Consider the following 17,782-nt stretch of genomic DNA (forward strand, 5'->3'; position numbering starts at 1 on the left):
GTTAATTCAAGAAAGCACTACATAGTAAGAAGATTAATTCAATAAAAATCTCAAAGAAAATATGTTAAATTGGCTCTGACAACAAGACAATAATTTCTTTGCAGCAGACATAAATAAGCTGAAAAAAATGAATTAATGTTTCTGGAGATTACATTGAAAAGTGAAAAAAATATCATGATTAACAGGTTTAGCTCCACACAATTTGTACCTTTAATTATTAAATGACCCTCATACAATCTTATTGACACAAATTAAGTTATAAATGTTGCTGAGGTTATGCTGTTCACATTGAGGCTGAAAAAAAGTCTGGATTAGCTCAATATATCCCAGTAAAATTAACTTAATGTCTCTCAGAGTCTGGATAATAAATTTGTCCCAAACTCCGAAATAACCATTGTTGCCAACATCAAAATATGTAATTTTTCACATTCTATATAAATGGATTATTATAAAATTTTCTATATAATTCCAATTAAGTTTTTTTTAATGACTAATAACAATTATCAATATTAATAAATGTTATAAATATATATTATATAATTACATTATACTACTATTATAATATTATATATATATATATATATATATTATAAATATCAAGATGCATTTGATCCTTGTATCATCTTCAGTCTTATTTTTTTATTACACATATTTTTTTTAAAATTACACATATATATTAAATGCAGAACTAATCTATATAAAAAAAAATTGTTCTAGATCATTTCTATACCTATTCAAGGTTACAGATACAAAAAAGTCTTTATTCTTTAAAATATACACAATTAATATATATTGGTACTGTAATAAAAATAACTGTAGACTATAATTCATATATGACATCATAATTATATGTAATTGGAATATCTGATCATTATTAGTAGAGTGAATAAACGTAATTAAAATTTAAAAATAAAGATTGGGCATTAAGTTAAGACTGAAGCTGTATCTCAAATGGTGAGTTCTGTTTTATTACATGTGATGGTTCATATTCAACATTGATACTGATTTTCCCCTACTGAGTGAAGAGCGTTTTTTAATGCACTGTTTCCCAAATGAGTACATAAATATGTTGTTTTACATAATCCGTCTTTACTCATGGAATGAAACTGAAATTGACAAACACAAGTGTTGGTTTCTCAGAACATAATGATATTCAAGAGATAGAAAATCTCTGTAATAAACACAATTAAGGTATTGCTTACAGATTTAGATTTTGGTGATTATGATGCTGGCTTGGTTATATGATGCTGATATGTAACAGTGTATTCAGTTAAAGGAAAAAGGCAGTGGGAAAACTTCATCCCTAACTTTCCCTAGTAAGCCTGGTACAGGATGAATGTTATTCTTAGAAATATCTACACCATTTTAAAGAATAACTTAAAGACGTAATTTTACACTGAGGCCTATAAAGTAGTCTGTGCCTCCAGCAATGCCCTATACCTCTAGCTGATGAAAACAATGGTGAACTGCAGATTTGTTATGAAAAAATTCTCATATGGTGTCATAAAAAGTAGATTCCACTGAGACAGATCTTCCACTGATCATCTCAAAGCAACTAAGCAGAGTACTTTTATGAAACATCAATGTCTTGGTATATTCTTTTTGAGGAGCCATATGATATACCTTGATAAAGGAATATATTAAATATTCATTAAAGGAGTGGTATTCAAAATACCTTAAAGGAATGAGATGTAGGTACCAACATGTTGGGCATTCTAGCAGGATTTCTATAAAATAGAAATTTTACAATCAAGCAGGGTCAGCAGTTTCAGACCATTTACACTGGATTCTGATGACTCACAAAGCATTTTCCAGAAAATATTTGCAACAACAATATTTACAATATTTTCTACAACAATAATTACAATATTTGCTACAATTCACAAAAAAATAATTGGAATGAAAAAGATAAACAATTTCTGGAGTATGAAATAGTTATTTCAGTAAAATCAAAGCAAGTAGTACAAACAGCAGAGATAAACAGATAAATGAAAAATATGTGAAAAGGTATCTCATAAGAACATAGCAAGCTATCTGTCCAACAGAAGAATTTAAGGATGATTAGGTGAATAGCCACAGGTAAAAGGAGTGGCAAAAGAAAGAATATATTTATCCAATACTCAAAATTATTTTAGGAGACAAAAGAAAAACAAAAAGATATCAGACATTAACTATGGTTAAATTGTGGCAAGAAAAAATAAAGAGAAGATACAAAAAATTCATTACTTTTTCTGTTTAAATTAGCAAACATGACATATTCAGTACACAAGAATTTAAAACTCTTACAATGATGAAGTCTATCAAATATTAATGATAGATTTTGGTTGTAATATTATGAAGTATTTGGAAGATTTGAATCAATTTAAATTATCTATTTACTTACATTTAATGTGCATTGTTTTAAATACTGTAATGAACTAAGCTTGGTGGTCAACTAATTTTCAAAATTTCACAACAGAAATTTAAGCCTATCAAAATGATACAAATATATTCTAATAAAAATGTACTTTCATGCGTGCATAATTGACCTACCCTTTTTAACTATGAAGTTTGGCAAAATTTATCCATTATAAAAATGCATTACAGACCCAAAAATATGGAAAATAACACTTAAAATTAAATCTAAATTTTCATTCTTTACATTTCATCAGGCATTTTAAAAAAATTGCAATTTAAAAAGTAACAAAAACTAATTTAAGAAAACCAGCATTGAGAAAAACATAACAAACACGCAAGATTGAACTAAATTAAATTACATACATTCTAATAAGGTATGAAAATACATCAACATTAGAAAGTCTATTTTTAATAAAGTACTTAAAAGTTTAATATACTCTGTGTATGACGTAAAATAAATGTCTGAACATAAAGGAGGGGAATGCAGCTGTTGCTATTTGGACATCTCCCAAACAACTGCTAATATATTACCCTCTCCTTAAAAAGAATATAATCTGCATCAATATAAATCACAAAAATATTTATATCCTTACATGCACATTACACAAATGAACAGCTCTATCTTTACAGTGACTCACTGTTGTAAAAAAAAACTACGTCATAAAGAGATAGATGCAAAAGTTCTAAAACCTAAACAATAATAAAAATATTCTATTATAAATAAAAGTCATTCTTTAATTAAATGGATATAATCAAGCTATTAATCCAGAAGTGGTCAAGCCATAGGGCTGTAGATTGCAGTGTTATTTTGTATGGCTTTTCTTGTATGGAATGTATCACTTTCTTTATATACCTTTACAAAAGTTTTTAAGGAAACCTTCATACAATCAGTCACAATGTAGTATGCTCTCATATCAATTTTTTGTACATCCGATTTAATAATTCCATTGTGTACATCTTTCAATAATCTTTTCAATATATATACTGTGCATATTTTAGTAAAATATTTTTAATTATCAACATATTCTTTGTGCAAAGCTAATTTTATTTGCGTATCATTATTTTTTAAATTGTACAACATTTTTTTCTAATACATTCAATATCATGTCAACCCAGGTTTTCAAAAAATATAAACACTACCTCTAAATTAACAATTATCCATCTCAAAAAATATTCAATTCAAAATATCATCTAAAGAACAACAGCTATTTCTTTCTGAACATAAGAAAATCTTATGTTCAGATTGCATATTATAGCATACAACTTGATCAACAAATTGGTCCAAATATGTTGTGTACCAAACGTTGGTACACAAATATTGTACAATATCATTTATGATACTATATCAATATTGCAATCTGATTCATAAAACGTGATTATTTTGGACCAACAAGAAACTTGCAAATAATGTCAATACTTCATAATAATAACGTATCAACTAAGGCCTAAAACAAGAAGCTAGAATTAATAAAACAGCAGTTATATCATGGCAAATATTTTTTTCTGGATATATAATTGTACAGCATGTTCAGAAAGTTGCTGTGGACTGGAATTATGGAAGTGTATGACAAAAATATCTTAATTATTACACTGTATTTTTATTTCATTATTTTAAAGAAACAGATATTACAATAACCGAAATAGTTTATAAAAGGTATTGTAAATGATCTTGAGAAGCTAGTTGTACAAGGAAACAGAAGACCGCTAAAAAGATAGCTGGATCAAATTGAAGAGGCTACTGGAGAATTGTTAGGCACATTGAATTGAATGGCAGAGGATCATGAGCTATAGCGGGAAACTGTCAACAGGATATGAATCATTGTCACCAGCTCTCAGACATGACAGGAAGGATCACTGATGATATACAGTATTCTTGGAACAATTAGCAAAACAATAGCAGATATCTTTATGAACACACAGCATATTGTTACAGCTATGTGCGCTACTTAACTATTAACTACTAAAAATAACTATAATAAATACAAACCTCCATAGAGTGTTCTGGTAAATAAATTTTTTTGAATAAGGTGCATTTAACATGATACAATAATTTCATTTCAAGAAATTTAGTCTTTGCCAACAACCAGCCTAATGCTAATAGTAATTCTCTACTCCCAGTGCTCATGTTAACTGGTAGGCAGTAGAAAAAAAGGCAATCATAATCACAAGACGCAAAGCAAAGTTTAACACAAGTCACTATGTCATTTTCTGCTGAAAAACAAATAAACAGAAAGTATTACTTTTTGAAGTATATAATCTACAGCTTTATAACTAGAGTGAAATATACACTACACCTTCCCCATAAATACAATATGATAAAATTAATGAATTAGTTCAAGAGTTTTAAATCTATGGTTATTAAACTGTAAGCTGTAACCTGCTTTATTAATCCACGACATTAGTGCTTCTTATACTGAAAATCAAGTGATTTGTTTAGCAGTTTTTAATTTGTGTAAACATTACATCTTAGTTTTTTTTTTTTATTTATGACACTCAACCATTTCAATATTTATATACATATATAAAACACCATAATAAAATTGTTGAAAAACAACAAAGCTCCTGGCAATGATGGAATTATCGCAGAATTCTGGAAATTGGACCACAAAAACATAACGTCTATAATTCACAAAAGAATACTGGAAGTCTGGAGAACGGAAAAAATCCCAAAAGAATGGAAGAGTGCCTTAATACATCCACTCCATAAGAAAGGATAGATCCGAACAATTACAGAGATCTCACTTCTCCCAGTCACGTATAAGAACCTCTCTAGAGCCTTGTTGAACCAACTCAAACTCCAAGTGGACCAACAGATTGGTGAGTATCAGCCACGATTCAGAAAAGGAAGGTCCTGTATCGAAAAAATCTGTTTGATACATATTATTAGATACTATTATTAGAATCAGTAATTTTAGTAACAGTAGTGCTTTTTACATCAACTCAACCTGTCATGCTATTTATTGTAGAGTTTTAGGTTTCTTTTTAGCTATCATCACTTGTTATCCATTACATTTCTTTTTTGCTATCCTTATACTAATAGTTAATCTATTTCTATATTTTCTATAAGTACGCAATATACTAGAATTATTTGAATTTTTTCTGTGTTCTAAATATAGATTTTCTTTATGTTTTATGGAACAAATTGGCAATAATACAAGAGTTTTTTTTATTTAATTTTTTTATTATTTAACAATACTGTAGCAGGATTATGTTCTTGCAATTTACTAATGAATTTGTTTTATATATATATTTGGATCAGTGTCATCCCAGATATCGCAAACATCATTTTGCAGTGATTACAATAATCGAGATTCTAGTATTTTAGTTTTTTGCTCTTAAATGTCTCATTTATTTTTTTCAATTGATGTTGGGAAAGCAATCACAATGTTGGGATTATGGTCTACAAATTCAGTCATTTGTCTGAATTTAACTATGCCAGTTATCTCAACATAGTTAGATTTTGTCTTTACAAAAATATGATCTATCCAAGATTTTCTATTCATTGTGTTGTCGTTGGTTTTGAAATAGCAGGAATCAATCCCTCAGCAAGTAAGATGCTCAAATATTCCTTGGATCTATTATTCATTTCATTAATACTAACATTTATATCACTTATAAAAAACAAGTTCATGCATCTTGCAAGTTCATTCAGAAAAAAATTTACATTCGACTAGAAGGTTTATACATATCTAATTTAGTTATTTTTTTATGATGCACACAATATATATAATTCTTTCAATAGCTATAAAATTAACAATTATGACTAGTTTTATTTCTGTATGAAATATACACTAAGAATCCATAAATGATGAAACCACAGTATAGTTTCCGAGTAAAATAACATCAAAAATGTTTTCATGCTGGTACACTAATGTTTGTAATTCTTCAAAATTTTTGTTTATACTTCTTATTATTTTTATTAGATGGTGACGTATGATTTGACATCTTTACTTCCTTTAAATGATGATAGTAAACTAGTTTTTTACTTTTGAATAACCTTACACATCTAGAACTGTTACAGAAGACTCAAATATACAACAGTACATACGAGCTGTGTGAGAAAAGTAATGAGATTGGTAACACTGCGAGCGATCTGGCAAAGCTGTGTCTACTGGTCTGTGTTAGACCGGTTTGTTCATCCCTTCCACATGCTCAGTACGAGTTTCAACTCTGTTTTCAGCCAACACATTATTTTTGACAGCGCCATCAGTGAAGTTGTGTTTTTGTTGTGTTACAAAAATGGTGCATCGGAATTTAGCAACGTTGTGCAATCAAGTCTTGTGTTAAACTTGGGAAATCCGCGAGTGTGACCTTTGAAAAGTTGAAACAGGCCTATGGGAAACATTGCTTATCAAGAACACAAGTTTTCCACTGGCACAAATCATTTTTGGAAGGCCAAGAACATGTTGAAAATCAACCTTGCTCAAGGAGACCATCAACTTCAAAATCTTATGAAAATGTTGAGCGTGTGAAGGTTCTTGTGAGATCAGACCGTCGTTTAACAATAAGGATGATGAGTGAACAGTAAAATTTAAACACTTTCACCGTACATCAAATTTTGACAAACGATTTGAACATGCAAAAGGTTTGTGCAAAATTGGTGCCGAAAAACCTCACAACAGAACAGAAGGGCAATCAAAGAAACATATGCGTTGATCTTGAGAGGTTGACAATGAACAAGAATTCTTCAATCGTGTGATCACAGGTATATCCTGTTGCACAGAATTGTGCTGTTCTGTCACAAGAAATGACAGAACAGCAGACTGTCTCTATCTGGAAGTCCCAGAAGTTAGTTAAAATTTTTTTTTTTGGGTTTTTCAGGGTGAGAAACACTTTACTGTGATCATTGTCTGGACACCATATATTTTTTGTAAAAAACCCAAAGATATATCACATATCTCAAAACAATAAAATTGCCATCTGTTGTATAACAAATAGCATGAATATTTGGAACACAATACAATAATTTATATATTTGAATATGAATGGACAGCCCTAAGAAATTCATTTCTACATTTCATTACCCTCTAAAACAGTTTTCACATTAGCCTCTAGTTTAAATCTGAGATGCAATGCCGCATAACAGATTCAATTCACAAGGATGTGGTGCACCATTAGTTGGCAGTTGCAGCAAGCACAAACTGGTACATCTATTTGAGTTATCAAATATCCATGAATAAGCCTAGTGTGGCCTATTCATAAACAGCAAATAATAACCTCCTTCCGACAGTTATTTCTACTAGGAAACTTTAAGCTCTGTGATAAAACAGTGCCTTAACTGGGTGAAGTTTATTGTTCATGGTAGCATCCCAAACACTTTGCCACTTATCATGAACTGCCCTCTTCAGGAAACAGACAAGATCATTAGAAGCAACATAACTGGTAAAAGGAGGCTGTAACTAGCCTCTTTTTACATACTGGCTACGTGCTCATTCCCTAAAATTGCTATACAGCTGGAGATCCAGCATAACTTCACTGTTGTATTACATCTACTCATTTGCAAAATAACACACTGAATCTCACAAACAGGGAGTCTGGAGAATACATTACTAATTGCTTGTAAGGCACTCATGGAATCTGAGCAAACGAGAACATGTCAAAATTTTGGGCTAACCATATCTAAGGCCTTACTATATGCAAACAGTTCTGTAACACAAATATTGGTGATGCTGGGAAGGCCAAACATGTATGTTGTGATGCCAACCACATTCAACCAAATTAACGTTTCAGAGCCATCTGTATAAACTCTAACACAGGATTCATGCTATTTCTAAAATTATAAAATTCATTTTGTACAATAAATGGATTTGTGTTCTTTTTATTATACTGACAAAGATCAAAGCAGAAATTATTGAGAGGAGGGGCTGCCAAGAGGGTAGTAACACAGAGGTAAGGAGCCAAGGTGTAAGGACTGGAGGTAAATGTACATGTAGAATTGAGAAAAGGCATAGCTCTGATGCTTGTGGAGCAGTAGATATCGGCTGTTATTGGTATTGAATCAGATGTTGGTTACAGAACACCTTCACAACTGCAGCTGAAAGGTAAGAGTGCAAGCAGCCTTGTCAACTGCGGAGGGCTAGATGGGCATTCAAAATTTACAGATTTCTGTGCCCAAGACGAAGTTTATGTTTCTCAAGGGTGTAGACAAGTTATCATACAGTCGAAACCCCCACATTAAGTATAAAGGCTGTATAATCAGCTGAGTGAGAGTTCATAAGTACCTAGGTGTTTTGTTTGATGAGAAGTTGATGTTTAGCAACCACATTAGGCAAGTAGTGTAGACGCTGTCTTAATGATACACAAACTTAGGAAGATTGCTCAGAAGGAGATCAAATGTATATGGGGTACCTAGGTGTCTTCGAAAGCATGACTTCATACATGGCGCCCATTTGCACGCATGTGTTGGATATGAATAGAAGAACACTTCTTCAAGTGCAGAGCCTTAATAATAAGCACTGGTCTTTTTAAAACAACCTCCTATGAGGGTACCACCATATTAGGAAAGATTCTCCCAATCAATTTATTAGTGAAAGTTCAGGCAGCCATGTGGAGATTGCAAAGAGGCCAGGAGGCTGAGGTATTTGGGTCGAGCCAGTACCAGAACGGAATGGTGATCACAATGCAACAGATCTAAATTTCATTCAGTTGTCCATCTCCTGCCTGTGGAAGAGGCTGCAGAGCCTCATGATGGAAGCATGGCAATTCGAATGGGATACAACTAAAGGAGGATCCCTGTACAAGTTTATATGGGATCTGAGGGGATGGTATGCCTCAAATTTGTTTTTAAGGGCAACAGGTGCCCAGGTGCTCACCAACCATGTTAATTTGAACCAATATCTGTTTCGGTTACGCCTGGCAGCTGATGAGCTGTGCGTGTGCAAGGAGATCCAGTCAAATGAACATCTGATGTTTGAGTGCCCTGCTCTTTGGGGGACCAGAAACTGGGCCACTGTGGAACTGAGGTCAAGAGGAAAATTGGTCACTCATAAGCACCAAGTCAATGTGGCGAGAGCTGCATTGTCGGATTGTGCGGGAGTTCCTTGATGCAGTTGTTGTTCAACCGACATCAGTAGTTTACTTAAGAGAAAGACTCCTACTGCACTCCTGTGGGAAGCTAACCTAGAGATGTATGACTGACCACCAGCTAATTAAGGTTCAAAGTGCTTTAATAGAGTGGACAGGTACTTGCTGGCATTCAGCAACCTAGGCATGGCAGCGAATAGCTGTCTAGACGAAGTAAATTCAATTTATGGATGTCATATATATATATATTTACTAGTTGACAGGGTGCACCTACCCATTTTAGTAAATATATGACAAGTGAGCAGTTGGGACATTTAAGTCAGTAGTGTATGGCACCGCACTTAGTTCGCTCACGCTGTTAGGTAAGCTCTAGGAGCTATTTAGGACACAGGTCGCTAAACTGTTTCAAGGCTCAGTAGCCATTTGTGGCAAAGACATTCAGTCTTATGCTTTAGGGCGATCAAGTGGGGTGGTGGCAGGAGAAATGCCAAGCAAACAAATACTTGTCAAGAAATGGGTATCATCATAGTTTAGCCATGACTTTCACTTAGCACATCAAAACACTCGACCGCATACAGCCCTCCCATTGTGGTAGGCACAGAGCATTTCTGTTGTACGCCTATAATTGAAATTACACAACACCCTGCGACAATCCCTCAATGCTCTCCTGCATTTATCATTCCACCAAGGAAGAGAAGGCCATCTAGATCTTGGGGATGGAAGTGAGTCTCATGTAGACACATTATTAAATAATTTTTTTCCATTAGTAGGATTTCAATATCCTCACGGCAAGAACAGGGGCCGCAAACATTCCACTGAATAGTATTTGTAACCATAGGAAAAACTTTTATATATAGAAATTCTGCATATAAACTATTTATCAAATATAATCCAGTTTTTCTTTTTCAATTTTATGATTTTCAAGAAGCGCTTTGCTTCTTTAAGCACTTCATACGCAAATCACAAAATCCGTCGATAAATAAAATAAAATCTAAAACCTATAACCGACATTAAAAGAAAACCCTTGAAACACGCTCGATTACAGAATCATACAGGAGCAAGGGACATTGTCCAGGCTCTGCGATTCGTAGGGAGAAATGTTGATACTCCCGCCACTTTTGCGTTCCGTTCCAAGCGCTTCATCTGCTACCATATCCTTATAGAAATCTCTAAATGGTGAAGGGGTTTCGGAAGCCTGGGAGGATGGTCATGTCATACCAGGCAATGAAGTTTTATTAGATTCCTTCACAGGGAACTTGGTTGTTTGCTGTGTAATTGGTGCAGAAGTACTTTTTGTAATGGTATAATGACTGACATGGAGGTAGATAAACCAACATCAATTTTTCTGGCAGAAATTACCTTCTTGCCAAACCTCAGTGTTGTATTTGCAGTTGTGAGGGTTTTTTATTTGTTCTAACAAAACTTGGACCAACTTGGTCAGTTTTTTACATGATGTGCACTTGTTTTCTTTGCTGCTGCAAAGAGCCTGGACAAAACTAACACCTGGCTTACAAGATTCCTCATGTTGAAGGATTTTCTATATTCCCGATGAGCCACAGGAAAGAACACTCTGTTCAGTTATAATCCTTAATAATGCCTGCCTTATAAAAGAGGCATTCTCAGGACCTTGCCGAATGTGAACCATTAAAATTAATATACTTTTCAGTTTCAGTACATAGGCTATCATCATGACCTGTACAGCAACAATGTGCACAAACTTTTCCTTTGTGCAATCAGTTTTGGTGTGACTAAAACCCTTACACTGGAAGCAGCATCTACGGTTTGGTTTAATTTAGAATGATCAAGTTTTAATCACTCTAATTTTGAATATATAAAGTATTACCAATAATATTCTTACTCAGCATGGCAACAAATATAATTTTTTTTTTAAATCAATTTTATTAACTTAATTATTCATACTAACATCCAGCAAAATGCAGATGCCAACAAAATACAGAAACTCTATAGCATAAATTAATAAAATAAAGAATAAAATATCAGTGAATCAATAATGATTACCTTTACAATCTCTTCTCAGAGCTCTATTAAATGACGGGCAAATAAATTTGTGTAAAATATTCCAAAAGGAAACAACCTGTAAAAAAAAAATACCTTACACTATTTCTTATATCTTTAACCATATTACCTTATCTTTCTTATCTATTTATTTGTAAGTAATAGTAACAATAATTTGTGAAAAATCAATCAGTTTTAATAGTTTATAACAAAGTTTTCATACCACTTAAACATTTTTCAGAGGCATTTTCAGAACATTAATTAATGAGGAAATTATTTAATGGTGACAGAAACATTACGTTTATAGACAGTTAATGCTGATGTTTAATTCACAAAGAGAATCGAATTTGCATAAGTAGTTAATGTATAATAATTTTTTAAAATGACAGCATTAATCTAAAATAAAATATTTATTTTGTAAAACATTTTTCAAATGTAAAAGGTGCATTTGAAAAATGTTTTGTTGTCAAATGGAAATTATATAAATCATATTTATGGCGACATGAATAAAAAAGGCCTCAAAAAAAAAAAAAGCTTCATGCCATGAGTTCTTGGAAGAAAGGATTACCATGAACAAGAACCAGTTTGATTTTTGAAAACCATCTTCACAGAACTGAAAAAGCATCAGTAGAGAGTGGAATTAGTCAGAAACAGAATTTAATAAATTGATTCCTGAACTGTCACTTTTTTAAAAAAATAATTAGACTAAAAAAAATTTGATGTGTATTGTATGCCCACAATATTAACTGATAAACACCATAAAAAATAAATGGGTTCCATTCTCACTTATTACATTTTATGTCAAGCAAGAGAATAATTCCTGAACTCTACAGCAATTGGTAGTAAAACATTGATTTAACATACTGTTGGTTGAATCAAAGCAACAATCAATGCAATGGTGAATAAACTCATTCCCCAAAAGCAAAAACTTCATAGCCATGACTTCAACTAAAGAAATGATGGTATTAGTTTTTAGACAGGACAGGTGTTCTTCTGGTTGAGTTCATGCCTAAGGTTGAAACAATTATTACTGATGCATACTATATGATAACAAATATGAAGCAGATGGATTCATATTGATTGCCTCAACAATGAATCAAACATCTTCAATAAGCTAATCAAAACAATGGAAGAGGAATGACTAACACGTGGTGTCTGCCAACTCCATGACAGACACTGCACTTGTCATGTCTGAACTGCTTCATCATTCAAAATGGAATATTAAGATTTTCTGCCAAATAGACCAGACTTTGCACCCAGTAACCTTTATTTGCTTGTTTCTTCATCTGAAGAAATATCATATCTTAAAAAGGTTCAGCAATGATGTTAAGGTTAAAGAAAGTGGTCATAATGTGGTTCAGAGGACCAGTAGCAGACTTCTACAATTTGGCAATACAAAATCTAATTACTATACTTAAAATAAATGCTTGAATAATAGCAATATTATTTAAAAAAATTAAAATACAGCATGCAATTGTAGATTTGCAAATAAATATTTTAATAACATTTGACTGGCTTTGTATCTTTACTTTCCAAGCTGATTTTCATATTTCCAAATAAATGTGCTTTTATTAAAAAACTTTAATTTTTTATCTTACAAAATTATGAAACAGATTTTGTAAAAACAACTAATGTTTTTATAATAGAAATAATAATCTTTTTAGTGAAATTCAAGACTGCTTAAAGCTGAACAATCGTAAGATGTAAAAATTTCTTAAAAAATTAATTTAAAAATATATAAACACTGAAATAGCTTTCAGTAGGTCATCTCATTACCATAAGTTAAACCTGAGTGTGCAGGTTGCCTACTAATATAATAATCAGCTTGTCAATAAATAATTTTTTATTTCCTTTTGATGACTGAGGGTAGTCTTCAAAAATTTTAAGCATATTTTCTACATTGTTGTCCATGACAGTAACAATATTAATTTAAAATTTGAACTTATCTAACAACAAACCACATAAATTTTTAAATAAAATATTTTTTTAAAACCTACTTTAAAGCATTTTCAATCATCTTTGCAAACTCTCATACTAGTGTCAACTGATATTCCTGTAGGTAGTTTTTTTTTAATTAGGCAGATAATTACTATAAATGTGGTCAAAAATAACACGATAGGAGACTCCTGATTGACTGACTTGGCACAATACTGGGTAAAATAACAATAATGCGAATTAATTTCTGGGGCTCAATTACAGTCAAAATAACTAGCTCCCAATTGGCTTAACCAATACCAAATAACTCAATAATATGGTGATTTCAGTAGTTAAGACACAAGTTTTATTTTTATTTAAATTGTTGTGATGTTAACATTAAGATTAAGTTCATTTTTAATTAACCAACAACAAAGCCTGATCTCAACAATAGAAAATTTTCAATGTTCAATAGCAAAATAACAGCTTCCATATATTTTCATAACTTTATCTCTATGATAGAGACAGCAATTAAAAATTGGCTATAAATGCTAATAGCCAAAATCCGAAGTAATAAATTAAGTGGTAGTTGATCAAAGAAATACAGGAATGACTGATAACTGACAATAACACTCAACATTTTCTTACAGAATTATATCAGTATAGCTTCTTTCTTTACTGTACTAAATACTTCAGCTATTAATATGATAATCATCTTCATAGAAAATGTGAAAAATTGAAATCATATTTCAAAATTTCCCTTCAAATAACAAAACCATATTCTCTTTTTACATTACCTACAAGCTTGATTATACTCTTTCTCTTATTGAACTTCATTTCACATTTCCTTCTAATATATTCCATAACAAATATTATTCTAAATGCCCAAAACATTATCTCATTGTACATAGTAAACATCCTGAATAAAGAACTTTTAAAAACAATATCTCTAATTTTATATCAACATTATATTAGCCTCCAATTTAATATTGTTCATATTTTTCTGCAAAATCTACAACTTTAACCCTTAACTGAGCACACAAAGAATAGTCATACCCCCAAGCACGTGGGGTGATTTTTGTCCACCACCTTATATAAAACTAAGTGGTATTAAACAAAACTTTACTTTCTTATTGTTACTTTCTTATTAGCATTATTTGGAAACTATGTAACAAAATTTAACTGTAAAAAAAAAATACCTTTACTCATGAAATGATCATTACAATAATCAATCCAAAAAAAGATTAAATGTGTAAGAAGCCAAAAAAAATTACTACTCATCTTCCATGCAATCTCAACAAATAATATTGGAGTGTGATTTGCAAATAAAACTTTTGCAAGCAAAATATTTTTGTGATGGTTTTTTACTTTCATTTTCCTTGGCATAATATACATACACCCCGGGCAGGAGCTCCAGCTGTTGAAGTAGGTTTATCGTTTGAAATGGTTGGTTTATCTCCTAAATGTAATTTTTTTTTTAATGGTCTTGGGGTGTTTTCCATTTGATTTCCAAAGTTTATATGTTTTTTCTACTAAACTTGTCCCCAGTATTCTCAAAATGTTTCTTCTCTGAATCAATTTACAATGCAGGCCCAAGCCTGCATTGTAAATTACACAGGCGTTTACAGCACTTACATTGAGGAAGTGGAAGAATATCGCTAAAGGCCATCAGTTGGTCCTTCGGCCAAGAGGATTTCTCTTTTATTTTTTCAGAGAGTGCCGACCAGCATAAGTTTTTTATTCCTGAGGAGATGGTGGACTAGTGGAACACTGGTGTACTAGTCGTCTGTACTAATATTTCCCTACAATACCTTAAACTGATACAATTAGTCTACCCACTACTGATGAAACTGAATTATCAAGATGTAAGGCCCCTCTGGCTGAATCCCTATATAAATTTCAGTCAACCAAATATGTCATATATGCTAAAAACGTTTATACCGTATCTTTTAGACTAATTTGGTAAGTATTGCCAAAAGGGGCATATTCCTTTAAAAGGTATAAGCTATTCATCGATGGTCAAAAACTCACCACGCCTGTAAGATTTTTTTAATAATTTTCTTATAAGCATGTTAAAAAGTACCTTACTGGAGCTAATTTGTTGAGCTTGCTTCTCTCCTTCCTCAAGGAAGGACTCTCAATAAAAACAAAAATCATTTACTGGACATTGTAATATGGAATATAACGATATCTTCCCACAAATCTTTGTAATTTACATGAGCAGATTATAAAGACCAGACAGAATTAGGAAGCCCAAAAATTCTTCAAGTTCCTCCCTGTTCCGATCTTTCACATCCCTTTCTCTAGAATATCTTTGATGTAATTTATACATATTAGTAATGTCTAGAAGCATGTTAATAATTTGATCATCAAACATATCACAGAAGGCATCAAGAACCAAACTAACATTTTTTGTATATTGTTTCCTACCCGGTAAATGCTTGATGATATTGTGAGATCTTGTTCTTATGGCTTTTCATGGAAAACTTTTCTTCCATTTTATTGAATTTCTTCTGGTGTGGTCAGTAATTTATTTTCCATCTAAAAATAATCAACAAAATCAGTAATTATTGAATTTCCAAGGGATACTTTGTAAATTTGCTCTAAAATCAAGTAATTTTCTCAGCATGCACACTTTTTGTATTATTTGAGGTTATTTTTCTGATATTCATTGAGTTTATATTGCTGTTTTACCAATATTGAAATTTCCTTAAAAAAGTATGATTTATTTGAATATAAGAAATAATAAAACGAATATCTTATTTTTTTATATAAGAACACCACATTGCTGCGACTGCCAACTACCAGTGCACCACATCCTTGTGGATTGTATCTGTTATGCGGCATTGTGTCAAAAATTTAAATTAGGCCCTAACATGCAATTATTCTAGGGGAAATGAAACAATGTTATCTAATGTTTTACAATTTCTTAGGGCTGTCTGTTTATATTCAAATATTTGAATTACTGTAGTGTTTAAGCTATTTATGCCATTTGCCATAAAGCAGATAAGTTTATTATCTTAACTGAGATAAATAATGATATATCTTTGTTTTTTGTTTTTTTCACTTTTAGCATATGCCAGGGTTTTTTTCCTTTTAAGATGTACTTTTACTTTGCTGGATTTTAGTTTTTAATTAATTTTTAACATATACTTATTAACAACAAATATATCTTGTTCGGGCAATGATAATGAGAAAGCATTTTTCACCCTGGGAAAAAAAACACAATTTTATATACTTCCTCATCACTTAGGATTTTTAACATTAAAGCATAATTTCCTTAAAATTGAATTAAGAGTATCATCATACAGATTCACATTATCAAGTCCTTTTTGTTAATTAAATTGCAAAGTTGAATCAACAAAACTGTACTTTTGAAATAGTATGATAAAAATTTATTTTACCAATTTTTGATGGGCATCAACACATACTTCTAGCAACAAGACACCAAAAGAATGTCAGATATGCATAGTTTTTAAAACCAGTAGTTAACACATTAAATTAACAATAGATATAAAATTATAACATGTAATTGACTGAATTTAAAAAACTGTATTATATCCCTAATTAGCCTGTCAAAAAATTATATTTCTACACATAAACCACAATAAATAATCATCCTACTACAAACCTTCAATGTTAGAAATAGCAGAATCAATAGGGAAAACCAGAAAAAGAAGATTACCTCATTAATTAAAAATGTTGCATTACAAATTTTTGGCAATTAATACTAGAAAAACGTCACTCAAGACAAAATGATGTCTGAACAGTTCTAGAAAAGGCTTACAAGATCATACTAAATATAATTACAGAAGGTATTACTTAAGAGAAACCAAGAGATTACGTGCCACCACAACTGAAAAGAAAGTTTAATTATGCATTCCTAATGTCAACTACTAAGCACATGATAATTTTTTTTTTTAATTAGTATTTTAATGAAACATGCTAAAGGTTTAAGTCCTAAAACTGAGCAGTGAAATAAATAAATGTATAATTTACGTTTATACATTCAATTATAATGCACTTACCGTATTTTGGTCGTTCTTATCACACTTCGCTATTCTTAAATGGTCTGCATTAAAATTTTCTGCTAATAAATTGCTTATAACTTCACACAATCTATAAGTAACGTCTGACACACCTGTAACGTCTGACATAATGAAACTCCGTTTAAATAATGAACTATAGCATTTGATAACCAGTATCTCACATGAGGTAGATCTAGCCACCCATAACCCTCAGTTTTAAAAGTTATGATACAGCAACGCGGGAAATGATGCTTTTAAAAAAATGGAAATTTTAATTATTATAATTTCCGGCAGAAATAATAAGATTGATAGCTTTACAAAAGTATTTATCTTTTGAAAAACAGCTTTAGGTTATCAAAAGTTAAATTCAATTTTTTTCTCTTATTTTTTCTAAGAATACAATG

General features: G+C 31.4%; 1 protein-coding gene across 3 annotated transcripts in view; it reads right to left on the minus strand.

The window, feature by feature from the left end:
• The window catches only part of LOC142325330 (tubulin epsilon and delta complex protein 1-like), a 35,150-nt gene extending 17,374 nt beyond the window's left edge, over positions 1 to 17,776 (minus strand). Inside the window, exons 1-3 of one of the 3 annotated variants that reach the window (XM_075366947.1) lie at positions 17,379 to 17,776; positions 11,440 to 11,515; positions 4,385 to 4,608 (exon numbers count right to left, since the gene is read on the minus strand). In XM_075366947.1, coding sequence (XP_075223062.1) covers positions 4,385 to 4,608; positions 11,440 to 11,515; positions 17,379 to 17,507 — 429 coding nt within the window. In that variant the 5' untranslated portion in view covers positions 17,508 to 17,776. The remainder of the gene's footprint in view (positions 1 to 4,384; positions 4,609 to 11,439; positions 11,516 to 17,378) is intronic. The other 2 variants (XM_075366946.1, XM_075366945.1) reach the window with 2 other exon arrangements.
• Positions 17,777 to 17,782: the final 6 nt, after the last annotated feature.

This window comes from Lycorma delicatula, chromosome 5 (assembly GCF_047948215.1).
Source record: "Lycorma delicatula isolate Av1 chromosome 5, ASM4794821v1, whole genome shotgun sequence".
In the NCBI taxonomy this organism is placed as follows: domain Eukaryota; kingdom Metazoa; phylum Arthropoda; class Insecta; order Hemiptera; family Fulgoridae; genus Lycorma; species Lycorma delicatula.